The 18,597-nt window shown below is 45.7% G+C and overlaps 1 protein-coding gene across 5 annotated transcripts in view; it reads right to left on the reverse strand.

Annotated features, from left to right (window-relative positions):
- Positions 1-854: 854 nt before the first annotated feature.
- Positions 855-18,597, reverse strand: part of PAX5 (paired box 5) — a 133,638-nt gene continuing 115,895 nt past the window's right edge. For all 5 annotated transcript variants that reach the window (XM_085567604.1, XM_085567602.1, XM_085567605.1 and 2 more), the window contains 2 exons: positions 14,063-14,149; positions 855-6,758 (listed from right to left, as the gene is read on the reverse strand). In XM_085567604.1, the coding sequence (XP_085423730.1) occupies positions 6,682-6,758; positions 14,063-14,149 (164 nt within the window). In that variant the 3' untranslated portion in view covers positions 855-6,681. The remainder of the gene's footprint in view (positions 6,759-14,062; positions 14,150-18,597) is intronic.

Here is an 18,597-nt window from a genome sequence, read left to right on the forward strand (position 1 = left end):
CCTTTCCCTCAGCAGCCAGAGGACACTCTCTCACAGAAGAATGGTTGACAGCAGCACAATAAAACAGAGCCCTTCTCCAAAGTAAGGAAGGCTCAGCCAAACCACTTTGGTCTTCAGACAGGAAAGATGTCTTCAGGTTCTTCTGAACAGTACCTGACTCCAGTCCCCAGCAAACTGTTCCATCTTGTACCTGAGGTTCTCTTGGAGGGTGCCTCTACTTCATGGGGAGAACAACCTGCCCACAGGACGAGGAACACTTGAGAACCTGACACTCTTCACTGACACTGACCTCATCATTTTGTGGTGGCATGGGCTCTGCCACAGCATGGAGCACCTCACTGGGTCCAACCATGCTGCAATGGAGAGGGTGTTCGGTGACACCGGCTGCAATGACTGACCATGTCTGATGGATGCTTTTTCATGAGGGCCTCCAATGTCCCACTTCAAATGCAACTACCTGGTGATTTTTTTCCCTAGAAAGGCAGGACACAAGGTGAGGACAAGAGTGAAATCAGGCATTTTAAACTTAAAAAAATTACTTTTATTTTAGGAACCAATAAAATTATGGTAAATATTTACAAATAATTATCTCACATAAAGGTTACATAAAACCAAATGTCCACAAGTAACAGTCACTCTCATGAAAAGACACACAGATATTGAACTACGCCAATCTTATTGCATGTTTCTTCAACTAATCTAAAAATAAAAAGTGTTGCAGTCAACCATTTAACTTAGAATAAAATCACAAATTCCAGTATTGACAGGAAAAATAATTAAAAAAAAAAAAAGAAAGGAAGAAAAAAACCCCTTCAAATGGCCCCTCCTTTTTGACCCATGCCTTAGCACCCCTGGTCCCCAGCCCACCTCCCCTTCCACTACCCAAAACAAAACCCAAAACAAAATCCCCAAAATAATGTTTGACGTCTTTGGCAAATTGGCACCGCTGTAATTACATTCAAATATTATAACACACAAAAGCAACACACAGCACTAAGGAAAAAACACCAAGATTTCAAGTTTGTTCTTTTCCTACTAGAAAAAAAGAATACAAAACATACACATTTTAAGAAGCATTTTTTCATCTGTTTTGCAACAGATATTATCCCCTACTTTCAAAGGCAATTCAACAGTTATTTTTAGAATTGTTTTTTTATAAGTTACTTTTTGTCTGTATGTACTTCTCAAGGTGAGGAGGCATTTCTTTTTCTCCCTCTCTTTCTTTTTCCTCTCTCTTTGAAGAAGTAAGGTTCAATGCAGGCATTGCAGACTTTGGTGGATACAATAGATATGTATTTCTTTGATGCTAGAAGTCCCTAATACATAGTTGTTTGTCTGTAAGAAAAAAGTTTGTCCTTTTTTCCATTTGCAATGAAATGAGTTTCTGTAATTTCAAAATGTATAAAGGCCACTACAGAAAGTGAAAAACCAGGACAAGATTTTTTTTTCCCACAGGAGGCTCAGCAAAGGGAAAGGCAGGTCTAAATGCCCACTGGCCATTTTTCCCACCTCATTTAGACAAGGCAGGGCCAGAAAACTTGGACCAGCCAGGGGTCTGGCTGGGTGGTGTCTGGGGCCGATGCAGGACTAGGATCCACCTCTCCACAACCTGTGCAAGCTTCTGAGATACTCAAGTGTGCCTACACATACAGGTGTGTAGACAGAAATCCCTACATGCATGCCTGCTCACCTAGCAATGCTGCAGCTGTGTTTAACTCAGTCCTTTCAGTCTGGCTTCCCACCATGGAGCTCCTGCATTCTGTGAGCCTTTCACAGGACTGGTGTGTGAGGCCACTAGTGGAGCTAACACCTATGCTAGCTGTGATGCCAAGGTGAGCAATCTGGGCACCACTTTGGCATGCTTTTCATTCAGCATTTGCATGTCAGGTTTCATTAGCTCAACCAAAACAAGAACACTTAACTGGTTTTGATCCTTTCAGATCCTTTTGTTTGTCATACTGCAGTAACACGTACCTGTGTCAAGAGCAGGTCTGAGAAACTACAGGACTTCCCAGCTGGCATCTCCAGCCTTGTGTTGCTACTGGGCACTCTGCCTCCAGAGTGGAGCAGCAGTTGGCTGCAGCTCAGAATGTGTGCCCAGCGCCTGTGTCAGTGCAGGCTGCCTGGCCCAGCTCCACCTAACAACACCCACATGTGACCATCACTTGCACGCCTAGCAAGACTTCAGGGCACGTTAGCCAAGAGCTGTTGTTCATCTAACATTTCATCAATTAATCCAGAAGAAAAAATAGGTTTTTCCAGAATTTGCTGGGACAGAGTCATGGGGTAGATCAGCCTAGTCCTCTTGGGCCTCATGTTTCCCAGTGGCACATGCATGCAGAGAAGAGCATGGTACCGGGAAGGACACTTGGTCAGAGCCATGTTGCAGCCAGTGACAGCTACACAGGCTGACTCTGCTACAGGCCACAGCTGTTGAAGCTATGGGTACCCACATCTGGAAATAAGCACAACCATTACATGGCTTCCTCTCTCCTTCATACTGAAGGATGTGTAAAATACATAAATTAAAGGAAAAGAAAAGCAGGAATATAATCCCATTAGCTAAAACCAGTATGGCAAAGCATGTATCAACATACAGTAACTGCTAAAACTGGTACAGTGAGGCCATAACACATCCCTCACCCACCATCTGCTCTCTCCTATTGCGCTGCCCTTACACTACATCACTAAGAGGATTTATTCACAGGGAGTCAAGGAGGGGTGACAGATTGTGAGCTCCATGTACCCTGGTGCTATTTCTTTCCCCACCACCTCCTTCCCAAGTGCCTCAAGCACTGATGTTGTCGTACCATCTGCCAGTCCAAACAGAGAACTTCTCAGACATCTTGGAGTGAACAGTCACTCTCTGGCCCCATGACACCAGAGCCCTGAGTGTTTTTCTGCTTCAACAGTGAACAAAGAAAACTTTTGATCTGTTGATCTAGTCCTGAGACATCCAGAGCTCTGCAGTCAGTAGAGCTGCCTAACAATAATATCTTCATAACAGGACCTTCAGACACAGATGATAAACAAACTCAGTGTCCACAACATTTTGTATCTCCTTTATTGTCACAGTCTGACAGCATTTAACTGAAGGTTTCCTCAACAAGACAGAATTCCCCTCATTCACTCAATCTTGACTCTGGCCTCTGTTGATTTCGTCTCACAGCAGCATTTTTCCTCTTCACCTCTCAGATTTAATTTTTATCCTGTATTTCATTTTTTAGCAATGTATTTGACAAAATTATTGCTGGAGTGTCAAGTACTGGAAAACCCACCATAGAACCAAGTGTATTACAGAGTTCAGTGCTGAAACTGCCTGAAGGCACTTCATGGGGTTGATTTCTGCAAGGGTTTAGTAATTATTCACTGCTCCACAGGGCACTGAAGTAAAGGATTAGCACGGCACCCCAAAGCCCAGCACTAGGTTGGCTCTCTCCCCTCCTTGCAGCGCCTAAGGGTCATTTGCTTCCTGTCTCCACCTCACCCAGTAGTCCCTTCTCCGTGAAATAGTGAGGCCACAGAGGATGGATGGAGGCAGGCAATCCTTTGTCCTCCCCAGATAACCACCTTCTACCAGTAGTGCCTTTCAAAGATACTCTCCAATTAGGAGAATACCCACAATGAAGACTGAGGACAAAAAGTCTTTCTGAGGAAAGCAATTTGTAAATCTCAGGTGAAATAGTTCCAAAACCAGAAAGTACTGTCAAGAAGTGCCTTTTCCAGCAGCATGGCATGAATATTCCACGGTCTAACTCATACTGGCTGTTTGTGACAGAAGAATGTCCCAGCAGATGTGAGTGAGCCATGGTTGCCATGTTCTGGGAGATGGATCAGGCACAAGTCCCCACTTCACATGTGGAAGAGTGGGAGTTTTGGGTTTCCCCTCAGTAGCTGCCTGTGCATCCAGAGTACATGGGATGGAACCCACCACCATGCCTGGCAGGCCAAGGGATGCCCTGATGAAAACCTTGAGGCTAGTCAGGCCTGAGCACTTTGGGTCACTTCAGCCAGTGGCATTCACACATCCATCATTCAGGGGAAACACACCTGTCATGTCTTTCCTAAGTCCCCAGCCCTTCTGGCATAAGTGTGATATAACATCTGCTGAAATCTCAGGTTTGGTCTTCTCAACGTTATCTGAATTCATGTGCATAAACACAATTCATGATGCTGAGGAAACAAGTAAAAGTAATGTGGTTGCAGGAGAATAGGCAGAGTGGGTGAAGGACCCAATGCCAACGAGCTGCAGTTCCCTCACTGGGCACACACACACTTGTTTTAGCCAAGCCTGATGGTGTCCCAACAGCTGATGTAACTCAGCACACCTCTGCTCCAGATACATCACCAGCATTGGTGGTCAAACCCTTGTTTCTCATCTCTTCAGCAAAGGCACTGGACAGACACATCCCTTCCTGAGCTCACAGAAAAGGTGCATGTGTTTAGACAATGCACACCCCTTGGCCAGGGTCATGCATGTGGTCCCAGGGACAGAAATGCCCTTTCCAGTATTGTCCAAGGAGTGAAAGCAATCATGGGCTATGCAGAGAGTTATGAACACAAAGCAGGGCTTCAGAAGATTCCTTGCATAAATTTTCCATGCTGTTATTTGTCTTTTGTTAAAAACAGGTGTGTATCAGTGATTAATTGCTGAAAGAATAAAAGCACTCATCTCCCTGATAAGTTTATCACAAAACTTAGAGATAAGTTAGTTTATAAGACCCTGGATAAAATTCCTGATGGGGTTTGTGAACATCACACTGAAATGTCACTGAGCTGGTGATGTTTCCATGGCTGCTGAGGATTGGAACACATCTGCCCTGGAAACTTGGAAGTGGTGGCTGTATTTCCATACCATGAGAAGATGCCACTGGAAGTGGGAGAGGGAATTTCTCATCAGATCTGTGGCCACTACAGATACCAGATATGCTTCACAAGTGATGAGTTGGGAAGGGAGGAGAGAGAATAGTGTTAACTCAGGAGATGCCAGAGAAAGGTTTGTACAGCTGGAACCTGGTGAATACCTGCTTGAAGTTTGACACCAACAGCCCTTCTTCTGCTGGCAAGCACCAACATAAGCCCTCAGAAGAGTCCAGGCAGCTCTGGGTGGATGAGGATGGTTGGGTTGGAAGCAAGGAGGCTACAGCCAGGTCTTCATCTCAACAGGACCAGAGAGCTTCTCCACTGCTCTCAGGGGGGAAGGGATGGGGTCATGCCTATCATTCTTATGTGGCTGAGGTTGTCTGTGCCTTGGTCTGGGCTAGGGGGAGGCTTCAGGGAGAGATGAGCAGTTCTCCTGTCTCCATGGAGAGGCAATGATTGGTGTAGCTGCTTAGTGGTCATTTGTTGCTGCTCTGCTCTCTTAATTTAGCCCCCCACAAGGTGCATATTGAAATGTGTGACTATTAGTGCTTCTTATTCAAGTAGGAGGGAAGAAACACAGAATTAGCAGGGCAAAATTCCCCTCAGTCATGTCTGGACTACAGTGCTGGAATCTGCAATGCCTTCACAGAAATGTACAGACACCTCAAAACAAGTAATTTCCCTTTCAGCTTGGCTTGGAAAGGAGTGCAGCTGCCCTCATGCCTGGTACACCCCAATCAATATATGCACTTAACAAAAATCATAACCACAGTATTTCTCTGCCTTCCTCTCAGGGTTTTCATGACTGGGATTTAGCACACTATATATATATATATATATATATATATATATATATATATATATATATATAAGGCGTCAACTGTTATTTAGAAATTCCTTCCTGGATGCTGCTTAACTTGAAACCAATGAATTTGTTCCAGTGTTTAGTATGATGACAAATGAACATAAATGAATATTAAGCAGTAAAGTATCACAAAATTGCCTATGTCTTTCAGTTGCCCAGTGTTTGATAACAGCATATAGCATGATCACACACAACTGTCAATTAGGATGCTCTATATAGAAACAACATCAGCCCCAAATACAGCCACAATGAGTGTTAACCTGGTTCAAAGTTGCTTAAAGCTTACTGAGTTCTTTGAATCAGTGCACCTGTTTCAAAACACACTTTTGGGTGTGTTTTGACTTCATACTTGTACAGTGTTGCTGTTTATGCTTAAGCTACTCTTACAGTAATACAAACAAGCAAATATTTACAGTGGTGTGCTTGTGTAAAGTTGAGCAGACTGATTTTGTCTTTGCCACACACACACACACACACACACACACACACACACAGAAAAAAAAAAAAAAAGAAAAAAAGAAAAATAAAAGAAGAAGAAGAAAAGAAAATTGCCTTAAGTCTCACAGCCTGTTTCAGTGTGCAGCAAGAGGGAACTGCCCCAAGGGGAGCTGCTCACACCTCTTCCTTATCCCCAGATACAGCCATGGCACCCGCAGGCGATTAAAGCAGTAGCCAGCCGGCTGCAAAGAACATGAAGCTACCACACATTTTTGACCACACAGAGATTCAGGAGTACCACTTCCTCCTGTTTCTCTGTTGGATTCAGAACCCAACCAGATTTAAGAATACAATAATCAGTTCAACAAGCTTAAAGAGTGAAATTTCATTTATCATGTTCCTACTAGGTACTTTCTCCTTCCCTTTTGGAGTGGCTGGCATGGTGGCAGCAAGTTGACTTGTCATGGTTGTCCCAGACGTGCGTGCTGTCAGTGCCGCTGCCCTGAGCTCTGGTGTCAGTGGCGGTCATAGGCAGCAGCAGCAGCTGGTGCGGCTGCTCCACGGGCTGTAGCGCTGTAGTAATAGGGGGAGCCTGTGAGAGATGAGACCACTGTGAGGAAGACAAAGGTGGAGAGGTGCCAGCTTGCAGTGCTCTGGCAATGGGTGTCAGAGAGCACTCCAGGCAAAGCTTCAATAAAGGCTGGGTAAATAGAATGAAAATTGCATTCATGCATTCTGCATGAGAAGGGGGCTACCATTGCTCTGCATTGCTGCTTGCCGTATGAGACCTTCTTCCATTATTTAACTCAAAACATCAACTTCATCTATTTCATGAAAATAAGTTAATTACTTTTCAGAACAGAAAGTCAAGATATTCCAACCCCATCACACTATCATACTCTGACTTTTTGATTTTCCCCCCTCCTTTTAAAAGGAAGAGGCTGAACCCCAAAGCATTCAAAGTATTTCAATGAAAGCACTTCTTTACTAAGAAAAGACCTGAAAAATATGGGTGAAAATTCTCTGTTCTGTCGGGCTAAGCACTGGTAGATAGGATGATTACCCAAGGATCAACAGGAACCTAGAATATTTGTTTTAAGGAAGAGTCTTTGACTGGTATCCAGAGAGATACCAATCTGTCCAGCCAGCACCAGTTTTAAGAAACCTTCCAAGCATATCTGCAATGAAAGCAACTCCAATCCATCCTAAGAAGGGAGTTTTCTCTCTTCAAGGTGCTACCATGAAGCTACCAGCTACTCTCTCCAAGGTGTTACCAGTTTGGTCTTCAAGGCACCAGTTTCACATGCATGGGATGTGAGGCAAATCACAGTGTGGAAGACCCCCTCTGGAAGGACTTGTACTCAGCCACATGCATTTGAGACCAGCAGGGAGGTTTGGATGAGAAACAATGAGCCATTGCAAGTAACAACTCTGGAGTAGTCAGGGATGTAGAGTTTGTTTTCATGAGTGGTCCTGTCTGAAAGCTGCCTTCCATCCTAAGCTCTCTGCCTTCAACACACATGGGAAGCAGTCTAGAAGACACTGTCAAAGGTCTTCACAGCCCTGGATGTAACTTGCCATAGAGACAATGACTCCTGCTGCTTCAGTGAGGAGCTGCCCCACTAGGAAAAGGTGATGCCACCACCTCAGTAGGGACTGTGGACCCTTTAGGAAAGCATCAGTGGCAGTGAAGCCAAAGGTGCATTTTTTGGTTGTTCATTTCCCATCCAAGACTCTAGCAAACACTGCTCCTGCAGGTTCAATGGTTGCCCAGCCCCTGGGCATAGCCTGAGTGTAGCAGTGTCCCAATTGTTCTACCACCATGGCCCTGCACACCCTCTGGAGCTGGAAGGGAAAGTCAGCTGGCATGCCTGGTGCTGTTGGCAACATTCTCTGACTAAACCAAAAGCCTTTCCCTCTGGGAGGCTGAAGAGCCTCCTGCTGTGTCCTCTTATTGTACAGCCTCCCAATGAACACTTTGCTGTTCACTCCAAAATTAGCTGAGTGATTACTTGAGAGCTGCTGGTTCAAAAGCCCAGGCATAGAGTAAGAATAACACAGCCAGACTCTTAAGAGTAAGTTCAGGGAAAGTTGCTGTTAACCATTAGCAAAATGCAAGGGCTACCTCACTGCTGTGGGTCCAACAAGCTCAATCTGACATGCAAGCCCAGATGTTCATTCTAGGCTGCTTTTGTCCAGAGTGCCACATTAGGAGATCAGCTCAGGCTTCATCACCAGCATCCAGCTTTTCATTTTCAAGGGATCACAAGCTGATGCATGCAAAAAACAGAGCAGAAGCAGCATTTGCTCTTGCCCAATGCAATGCAATACTCGGCACAGTTGGTCAGAGAAGAAAACTTTGTCATGATCAGTGTTCTACCACAGCATGCGGTACTCTGCTTCTGCAACCCTGAGAGGTCAGAAACAGAGGACTTTGGCTACTCAAATGTGTCTCCTGCACAGTGCTGTGGCAAAACAGGAGCTTACACACAGTGTGTGAGTCTGTGTTGTCCTCTGTTTCATCCTTAGTGACCCAAACATCCAAAATCAGACAAACCCACTTAAAAGTGTTTAAACGAAGTAAAGCAATCTTCAGGAGTGTGGTCCTAGCTGACTAGAAAGATAGTTTTACCATACACAAAATAATTCAAGAGAGTCCATGAAATCATTGGCCAGGATAAACACTTGCAAAGATGTCTGTATACAAACACCTAGGCAGAAGACAATCTGACCTAGGTTTATTTACTAAAAGTAAAAAGTTTTAAACCATAGCCAATGGTGTTAAAGCAGATCCCTTCAGCAGGTCATCATTCCACTTATGTTTACACAAGTGTAGTCTTGTGTTATCTGTTGAGGGCACAACTGGTATTTTGGGCTGGACAGATAGTCTTCTTCCATGTAACTGACATAAGGTTAGTCAGGATGTTCTAGCCTCAGGAGCTCTATTTCCTGGAGAATACTAGAAAGCTTCACAAGGACAGTGAAAATCATTCTCATGGGTAGCCTAAAATTAAATGCTATATACTTTGTATCCCAGCCAAACTCAAGCCATTGAAAGTACAGAAAAATTCCCTGGTCAAATTGGCCACTCTTGAATGACCAAAGGCAAAAGTTAACCTATCTGACCTTGAAATGTGCATGCCATGTCTAGCTGGGGTTTTGGGGATATTCTTTGGGAGCTGCCCTCTTGGGGGTGTCCATTTTGCTGGCCCAAGTCCCCTCATGGCCAATCCAGCTGCACAGATGTCCTTGGGGATCATGACAGGCAGTACCTTGAGGTAAAACAACTCACAGCCCAGTGAAGAGCCAGGTGGAATTGCTGTCCTCACCCATCACAGCACCAGGAGGTCAGTGTGAAGCAGGGAGTGATGGTGGCTGTCAGAGATCCCAGTCTCCACTGGCAGCAGCACTAGTGCTAGCCATGGCAGCTCAGTTCAGAGGGGTGAAAAACACACAGGAGGAATCCAGCAGCACCAAATAATTTCATCCTGACTCATGGAGTAGTGTGTGGGTCCCACCAGAGCTGGATGCAGTGCTTTATGAGGTCTTGGGGTAAATGGGGTCTTTTGGGGGTCAGAGCCTTTGTTTTCACACTCCCTCTTCCTCCACATCTGTTCTGACTCAGTGCAGCCACAAAAAGCCCAATATTTCTCCCATGCATTCCAAAGGCCTTACATTTCTCTCAAGTTAGATTTTGCCAGTTTGCTTTTCAGCAGTGCAATCAAATAAGCTTGTATTTAAAGTGAAAAATGAAATCACTCACTCTTCCTGTCACCATACCCCCATCCAGAACAGACTAGTCCATCCTTCTGTCATTTTTCCTTTCTAATTCATAATGTCATCAATTTATTTCTTGACACAGTCATTTCTAGTTCCTACTTGTTCTCTAATCTTTCCACAGAATCCCGTAGAGGAATTGAATCTAATCCTAATTGAGAGGCTTCAAGCCCTGCCCTTGCACAATGCCTTGCCAGAACTGGCAGACATGGCACAGCAATGGTGCAGCCAAACCCTCTCAAGCAGTGCACAGGGATCACACCTGCATGTGAGCAGGGACACTGCAGAAAACAGTAAGCAGGATTGGGCCAAATGCTACAAGCCAACAAAAACTGACTTTTTCCTTCATTAGACAGTGTTGCTGTTATCTGCCCTTAGCATGCACATATTGAGCTGATCCTATGCTGCCAACAGTAACAGGCTGAGACCTAGACATGCACATTTGCCTCCCATGCGCTCATGCATGCGCCTCCATGTGCATCCCTGCACTGTACTGCTTTCAGGTCATTTGCAGGACAATATGGGGGAAAAAGAAAGGAAGATGTTTTTTCCATCAGCTCTTTGTCTGGCCGTGACATGGAGATGCCTACTTCAGCCACTAAGCCAGACCACACAAGTGGCCAGGGCTTATGTCCTCTTCCCAGCACATTCCTCCAGGAACTTGGGGACTGTCCTCACTCTTGCTGTGCTCAAGGTGGGACTGAGTAATTTCCCACAGCAAAGCTGGTCATATCTCTGGCACCAAGAGAGGTGTTGGTGCCACCAGGGTGATGCAGGATGCAAGAGCAAGAAGACACTGCAAAGCTGCAGCAGATAACAGATTTCTTCTGCCCTTGCTTCTTTTGACCACTCTAAGAGACCATGGCTTGATTGTCTGCTCTTCCCCAGGAGCCATGGGGCACAGAATTTGGGGCTGCTCCAGAGAGGAGGGAGCTTAGTCTCCCATCTGCACTGGTTTCATGACAGCTGGGGCAGAAGAGGCTTGGTTTCTGGCACAGAGGTGAGAAGCATCAAAGCAAGGGCACAGCAGACAGCAGGGTAATGGTGAGTAGCTGGTGTTCTGCTGGGGCCAGACAACCAGTTCCCAGTGTCTGCATGAATATGGTTTTGCCTTCCCCTGAAGACACCACCACATACCCCTCCCTGCTGCTCCACACACACAGGACAAAACTGGGGACTAAAAACTAAAGCTTTATCACTATTCTCATCTTCTCTCTCTTTACTGTCCCCCAAATATAATTTTTCAATGCAAGTGTTCTTTCCTCCACTTGCAAATCATGGCATTTCTCCTTTTAGCTCCTCTTTCACAGTTCTCAGACTTGTGTGATTGCTGTGGTGCAATTCTTCCTTGCCAGCACAGGGAATTAATTGAACGTAGGTGCTGCTAAATGCTTACAGTATTACACTTTCATCTCAGTGAAAGGAGCAGGACTTTGTAAAACAAACTGTGTCAGGCAATGTACTAGTCCTGATTAATTTTGTCAAGGTTTCTGCTCTGAGGCCGATACTGCCAAAGCTTGTTCTCAGGAGAGAATTACTAAATGCACTCACGTATACTCCTGAGAGGAGTGGAAGCATCCTGGATATAGTGCAAATTAACCTATTCTCCACTGCGTGTGCCCAGGCTCATCACACAGCACCTTCTGGGTGTGCAGGGAGACCAGGGGCAGGTTTTAAGGCCCCACCACAGACTCCTACTTGCCCTAAGCTACCAGTAGGATTATCAGGCACCAGGGAGAAGGGTTTGCAGGATCAGGCTTCCAGTGACAAAGGCAGAGCTGTGGATTAGAGGAGTCTCTGTGAGGCACAAGAGACATCTGACCCATAGACTGTGGTTGATTGCAGACACATTCTTGATCAGATCATACCACTGTACTTGGACCTACTCATGGTCAGACAGAGGATTCCCTTTCCAAAAAACTCCAGTCTCCCCCAGTTCTGTCACCAGACTGAACTGAAATGGTAAGTTCATCTTTAGGACTTGCTGCAGAACAAAAACTTGCATTTCTTTTTTCTTTTTTTTTTTTTTAATGTTGAAGCAAAGTATATTGAAGAGGACAAAAATAAGGCTGCCAAGATTATATATTTTATATTAAAAAAAAAAAATCAGCATTGACATTCTAGCATTAAACACCTCTGTCTCAAGAAAGCTACAGTTTCTGGAAAATTCTGATTTTTTGCCCTTGCCTCATTTACACACATGTTCACAGCACGCTGCTGAGTAAATACTGCTGAAGAAATCCCCTCCAGCCAGAGAATGAGCTTTGCTGTAAGGAGCACACTATCCCCATAACTGCTCATATGTCAAAGATGAGTTGGAATTTGCCCCCAAAATGCATGATCCAAAAAGGAAATGAAAAGAAAAAGAGGATGAATGTAGAAAAAAGGGTATTGCACAGGTAAAAGATCCTGGTAGCAAGCAGTTGTCTCATGACTAGCCTCTGTATAAAATCTTCTGCTGATCCAAACCAACCCATCTTCATCATCTTGAGGGCATCACAGGGACCTGCCTTGCCCAGCACCCTGGACAGCATGCTCAGAGATGGTAGAGGTCCATCACCTCAAATGAACGGCTGAGCAGGCCATGGCTGCAACCTACTGCTGACAGAATGGAAGGGCCAATGCCCATGCCAGTGGAGTTGCTCAGGAATGGCTTTGGGATGGCTCCAGATACTGTGCACACCCTTCTAATGGAGGGGAATATCCACAGGCAGGAACATTGTAAACAGCTCAGGAGCCTCTCCAGAAGTCCTATCTTCATTAAGAAGGGCAGGATGAGAGCTGGGTTGTCATTTACTTTTAGTATCATGCCAATCTCTTTAACACTTCAGAAGGAAAATTTTTTAAGGTTTCTTTTCATTGTTTTACACAAAACCTGGCTTCCCAGGACTATTCATGATGCAGAGCATTGCTGAAGCAGCTTTCCTGATTCAAAAGGAGTTGCAAAGTGAGAAATGAAGAAACCATGGTGTGTGCTCTTGCCTCTGGCAAAAGCATCTTCCCCATGCTGCTAAACCAAAATTCTGCCAGCACCACTGGCTGTGGCCATGGAAACAGTGGGTTTGACCACAGGGACTCCCCTGGCTTTGTGCAGCTATGCCCATCCATATTAGCTGAAGATCTGTCTGTTGATTTATGATGGAAGCACTAACAAACCCTTAAATGTGGCACAGCAAATAACAGCATTATACCAGCACCATGGCATGAGAGGCAGAGACTGTCTATTGCTCCCAAAGGATTTGTTTAAGGACAAGAACCATGATGAATACAGCCTGGGTGGTTCAATTACATGGGGACTCAATTACTTAAAACAAAGAAACTGGTTGAAAAAAGTATGACAAAAATTCAAAATTATTTCGCTGCTGGAGGTCACATATAACAGCCCTGTCATCCATAAATCTGGAAATCTCTAAGGCATGCTACTCCTGTGTTGAGAGATGACAATTAATTGGTATTTTACTTACCTCATCCATGCAAATTATGCAGGGAAAAATTCTAATTACTGCATGCTACATGTATATAAGGTCAAAGTGGGCCAGGTTTTGACGGGGTGTAAAATGGATTATGTTTATCCTTCACATGAGGGCCGTGATCCTGCAGGAGTTACAGAGCTTCTGTCTCCCATTGCTCATAAGGACCATGCTGGCATCAGTGAGACTGTACCAGTGCTCCCTTGCTGGGGAGAGATAGAGTGGGCATACACACAACTGGGAAGGAACACAACACAAGATCAGGGAGAAATGCAAAGCACACACATGAGCAAGCAGCAATGTCATAGGAAGCAGTGGAGCTTACAACTGGCTGCAAGCAAACTGGCACCGTAAGTTTTGTCTGAACAGGGTCCCTTACCCTCAAAAAACATGGTGACCTTGCTTTCTAGCAATATCCTATGTCTCTGGAAGGATTTTTATCAGAAGCAGGAAGACAAGACATTTGGGGCAGGTCTTTTTGTTGGCAAAGTGAACCAAGAGCAGACACGCACCCCAGTGGAGACCTGCAGTCCCATTCTGGGTCTAAGCCGGACTGAGGACAAGCTGGGACATACATTCTGCCCACCCCACGGCTGGACAAACACTGCACACCTTGCTCTGATCTCTCAAGACAGGGATGAACACTTACCCAGGAGTCCAGGGTTGGGAAACCTCCAGGAGTCATTGTATGTTGAATATTGTGGGTGGCTGTATGGGCTCCCAGAAAACTCGCTCCCTAAATTAAAGAGACAAAGACAGAATAAAAGATCATTTGACTTGAGATGACAGTTACCGTTCTGAGGTAAAGGGGCTCTCCACTGTGTGCTCTGCTCCACTGACAGCCACAGTAAAAGCACTGGTGGACATTCTGCCTTGAGGAAGGGGAATATGGAATAAATTTTTAAGTAAACAAGTGCAAACATCTTCTAGGTGTCTTTTTTGTGCTGCAACCCAGGCCTCCTGAACTTGCTGCAGGAGCAAGGAAATAAGGAGGGATTGAGAAGACTCTGGGACACACTGATGGGGCTGGCCTTTGCCTCTCCAGCCCTACAGGACTCAGGTGAGAAGCACAATACAAGGACAGAGCTGTCCAGATACAGTCTCTGCTGCAGGAGAAGATGAACCAGCTAATTTCTAGATACTGGACACGTGTCATGGAAAACATATTGTGATCCCAGATATTTCTCCAACACTGTAACTCAAGGAGAGGGATGTTTGCTTCAGTTTCAGACAGATTTGAACCCTCCAGACAAAGGTACAAAAAAGGCCTGAAAAATTATGTCTATCTCCTCATCAACTCCCATTCTTCCCATCTGTTTGTTCTCTTCACATGTCACCTGCTTCATACTTCAGCTGCAAGCTCTTCTGAACACAGCCTTGCACCATGGGACTCTGACCTGACCCCTCCACCACACAAATGCCAATACTTCTGCTGTTTTATTAGGAAATGTTCCTTGAATTACAGATTTCCTCCTCTCTTTCTTTGTTCCTCCTTCCCTTCTTCCTCTCCCGCATATAAACATATACAAGCCCAGCACAGCAGGAGAAAGTGTGTGTTTCCTAAGGCAAGATTTGAGGGCTGACAGACCTCAGCAGTTTCTTGCCATGACCTTTGCCTGCTTTGCTCCTTGGCATTGGCACCACCATCATCCCATACCCAGGAGCTGCCATAACCTCAGCTAGGCAGTGCACCCCTGACACTGTGTCCTGAGCAGCTCAGACTCAGCACCCCTGTCCCATACAATCTATAGACCCAACCTGGAAACCACATCTGGGTCTTCTGTCTAGTGAGTGGCCATGGTTAAGGCCATTTGCTGGCATAAATGGGAAGAGGGGATGATGCCAGGGAAGAGGGGATGATGCCCTGATCACCAAAACATAGGGTCAGGTCCAGGATGGCTTTATCTCCTCCACATGATTCTGCTTCAATGAAAACAAACTACCTCTCTGCCTGCATCATAAGATGAACAGGCTGAGTGTGCTGACAGCAGGACCAGCCCATCACTAGTCTGCTACAGGAAGTCTCTGTTAGCATCTCTTCCTTGTTTCTTTTCTGCAGCCCTTTGGACCCCTGACACTTACTAGGAGCAACCTACTCTCTCTTCCCAACACAGCTTCCTTAGAGAGAAGGTCCAAAGTATGCAGCAGCAAGTGATTTCACACTTAAAACACCTTGTTGTGCCAACAAGCTCAGAGTAGGGTTTTCCTTATTGCCTCTAAGGAATGGCATTACTTCACCCTGAGCCAGGAAAAATTGAGCTGTTTCAAACTTTTCTTCACAGGGAAGTACACAGTTCCTACAATTCTTCTTTGCTCATGTCCCTATGGCTGATAGATTACTTCAATGCCTGAAGGTTACTTCTGTCAGAGTGCTCATTCTGAAAGAGTAAGGCACAGCAAAGTTGACAATGCCCAAAGAGATGGTAGGAGCCACTTGACATACTGCAGCCAGTGGCAAGAGCCTCCCCATTGTCTTCTATCAGTCAGGGATCCATCTCTCTCCTGCAGGACACAGCAGCTTCTCTCAGGTCCATTTTGCCTCTGCATCAACACAATTGAGGCTATTGTCTCACCCAAAGTTGTCCCTGATTTTTCCCTGTTTTTATAGCTCCTGGTCATCCCATTCATCTCTGTCCCAGCCTATGCTTCTGGTATTTGCCCAAGCCTGAAAAGCACACTGGCAGCAGTCAGTATAGGAACTTCACTTGTGAGAGTAAATGTTTCCCAGACCTGAAGTCATGGTCACATTCTCCTGCCAATGTGTGTGAGTGTGGGGAGGAGGGCAGTGCAGATGGTGGCACACTGAAATCCTTTCATTCTGTGAATACCTGTTCTACAGAAAGCTATCACACACAACCTTCCCCCGGGGTTTCATTTCTCCTTTCCACAGGAAGTGAGATTTTCAAAGATTTAGCCCTGGTTTAGTTGCAAAAAAACAGCTGTGCTGCCTGACTGATATGACACAAAAAAGCAGATGGGAGCGAGCCTTCCTGCTACGTCCTTCCTGAGAGCTGTGCAATGCACGGACCCAGGGACAGAGTGGACAGGACAGCAGATCTAGATCCCTGTTGTGGGCTGTTTGCACGGAGTGCATAGAAAAGCTTGTCCTGTCTTTCCTGCAACGGGAGCACCCCAGGCTTGAAACAAAGCTCACAATTAGCTGTTTCACACTTGCAAGACCTTCATCTCAAGGGGGAGCATTGTCCCCTTGGACAACAGACACCTCATTTTCAGCTGTCCCAGCACTCTCCTTCTCTCCCTTGAACCCTTCCTCTCTCCTTCCATCCGTCTCTCTCTCCTCTCTCCTATTCTCCTGGAGCTGCACAGAGTCCATTCCATGCTGATGCTGTGCACGCCATGGAGTGGGCAGCAGCACTTTCCAAACATTTATCACTGCTGTGGCAGGGCTGTGGGTGGGAATGGGCTGACATTTCATTGTTTCATCCTCTCCTGTCTTGCCCTCCTCCCCCACCATCCCCACTGCCCTCCTCCCCACACTCACACACAGACACACATCGTGGACCCTCTCTGGGGGATGCTCCAGTGCCTGTCAGGCTGAGGCTTCCAATTCTCTGTTTTTTATGCCTCAGTGGTCAGGGTGTCAAGCTCCTGCAGTACAGACCAGCCAGAAGCCCGAGGAGTCACTGAGCACCATCAGCTCAGTGACAGTATTGCTTGCTCCTTAACATACTCTGCATATCCATCAGCCTTGCCGGAGGGAGGGGGAAGGGGGAAAGAGAGAGAGAGAGAGAGAGAGAGAGAGAGAGAGAGAGAGAGAGAGAGGGCAAGAAGGAAAATGAGAGGAAAGAAACGTGGAAGAAGGGAGGGGAAACAGAGAAGTGGGGGAGAAAATCTCAAGCCCTGTTATTACCACCACAGGACTTGGGCAGACAAATAGTACAGCCCTAAGTTAAACTAAGGTAGATAAAAGAACACTGCATGACTGCTTCACAAATTTCACCAGATATTCCAACGTCCATCAACTACACTTCTTGACAGCACTTCTTAGCAGACAGCCCTCGCCCCATTCACAAACAAACACCACGGATCAACCATCCAGGGATGCACACACACGCAGTATGTTGCACACACTGACTGCCACAGCATGAGGAAAGGGTGGGAATCACACACATCCCTCCTTCATGTGAAATAGTAAGCTTTCTCCTCTGCAGTTCTCACCTCGCTGAAACACAAAGACACAAAACAAAGGATTCCTGTGAGCTAGCTCACTTCTTTGCCACAAACCTGACTCTACACTCCACACACGGCTGTAGTCCAAAAGTCATTCCACCATCCCCCCAGAAGTAGAAGTAAGGAGGGGAAACAACAAAGACTGATTCCCAATAACACTGCTGCTACAAGCCAGTGGCAAGCCCTGGGAGATGCATTCCACCCTGAGACAGTGGGATAGAGATAGACAGTCTGATGGTGGTGGATGGACCTTCTGCTGCTGCAAAACAGTACTGTCCACTCTGCAGCATTTTTTCTCTGGGGACTGTCAACTCATGTTTACCAGTCTTGGTTTTAAAGTAAGCTTCCTGAAAGTTTCCTTTCTGATTTGCAGAGAAGCTGAAAAGCATGAGTGTAAAAGATCTCAAGAACGAAGAGATGAATGAAAAAATATCACCATGTTTTTCATAGTGCTGTGGCTTTAGAGAACTGCTGCTGCAGGCACATCCATGTACCAATACTGGGAATGGGGTAGGAGGGTAAAGGAAAACTTCCTGCGCTGCAGAAAGGCAGAAGGATATCAAAGCATGGCCAGCTCTGACAGAGGCCATGTTCAGCCAAGGTGTGGAAACTTCCCAGGATGGGAAAAGCCCGACTGTCATTGCACTACATCATTCAACATGCAAAGTACCTGGCTGCAGCCCTATGAAGCACAGCAGTCATGAGTCCTGGGACTGTGTGAAAATACCAGCAGAAAACAGCAGATTAGTCAAATGTTTTTGTCCAGCTGCTGGTACTTTTAGACTGAAATGCAGAATTTGAGCAAATAGCCTGCAAAGAAGTTTCATATGCCACTTCTAAGTATAACACTTAACTCTCAAAAGACCTCATGAATCAGAAGCTCCAGAGCCAGTACAGCTCAAGGGGAATATTGGAGGTTAGGAATTTTCTTTTTTTTTTTTTTTTTTCTTCTCTGAGGGAATTTTCTCCCATTTGTTTCTTAAGAGATGATAA

Source organism: Lonchura striata, chromosome Z (genome assembly GCF_050655825.1).
Source record: "Lonchura striata isolate lonStrDom1 chromosome Z, ASM5065582v1, whole genome shotgun sequence".
NCBI classification, from domain to species: Eukaryota; Metazoa; Chordata; class Aves; order Passeriformes; family Estrildidae; genus Lonchura; species Lonchura striata.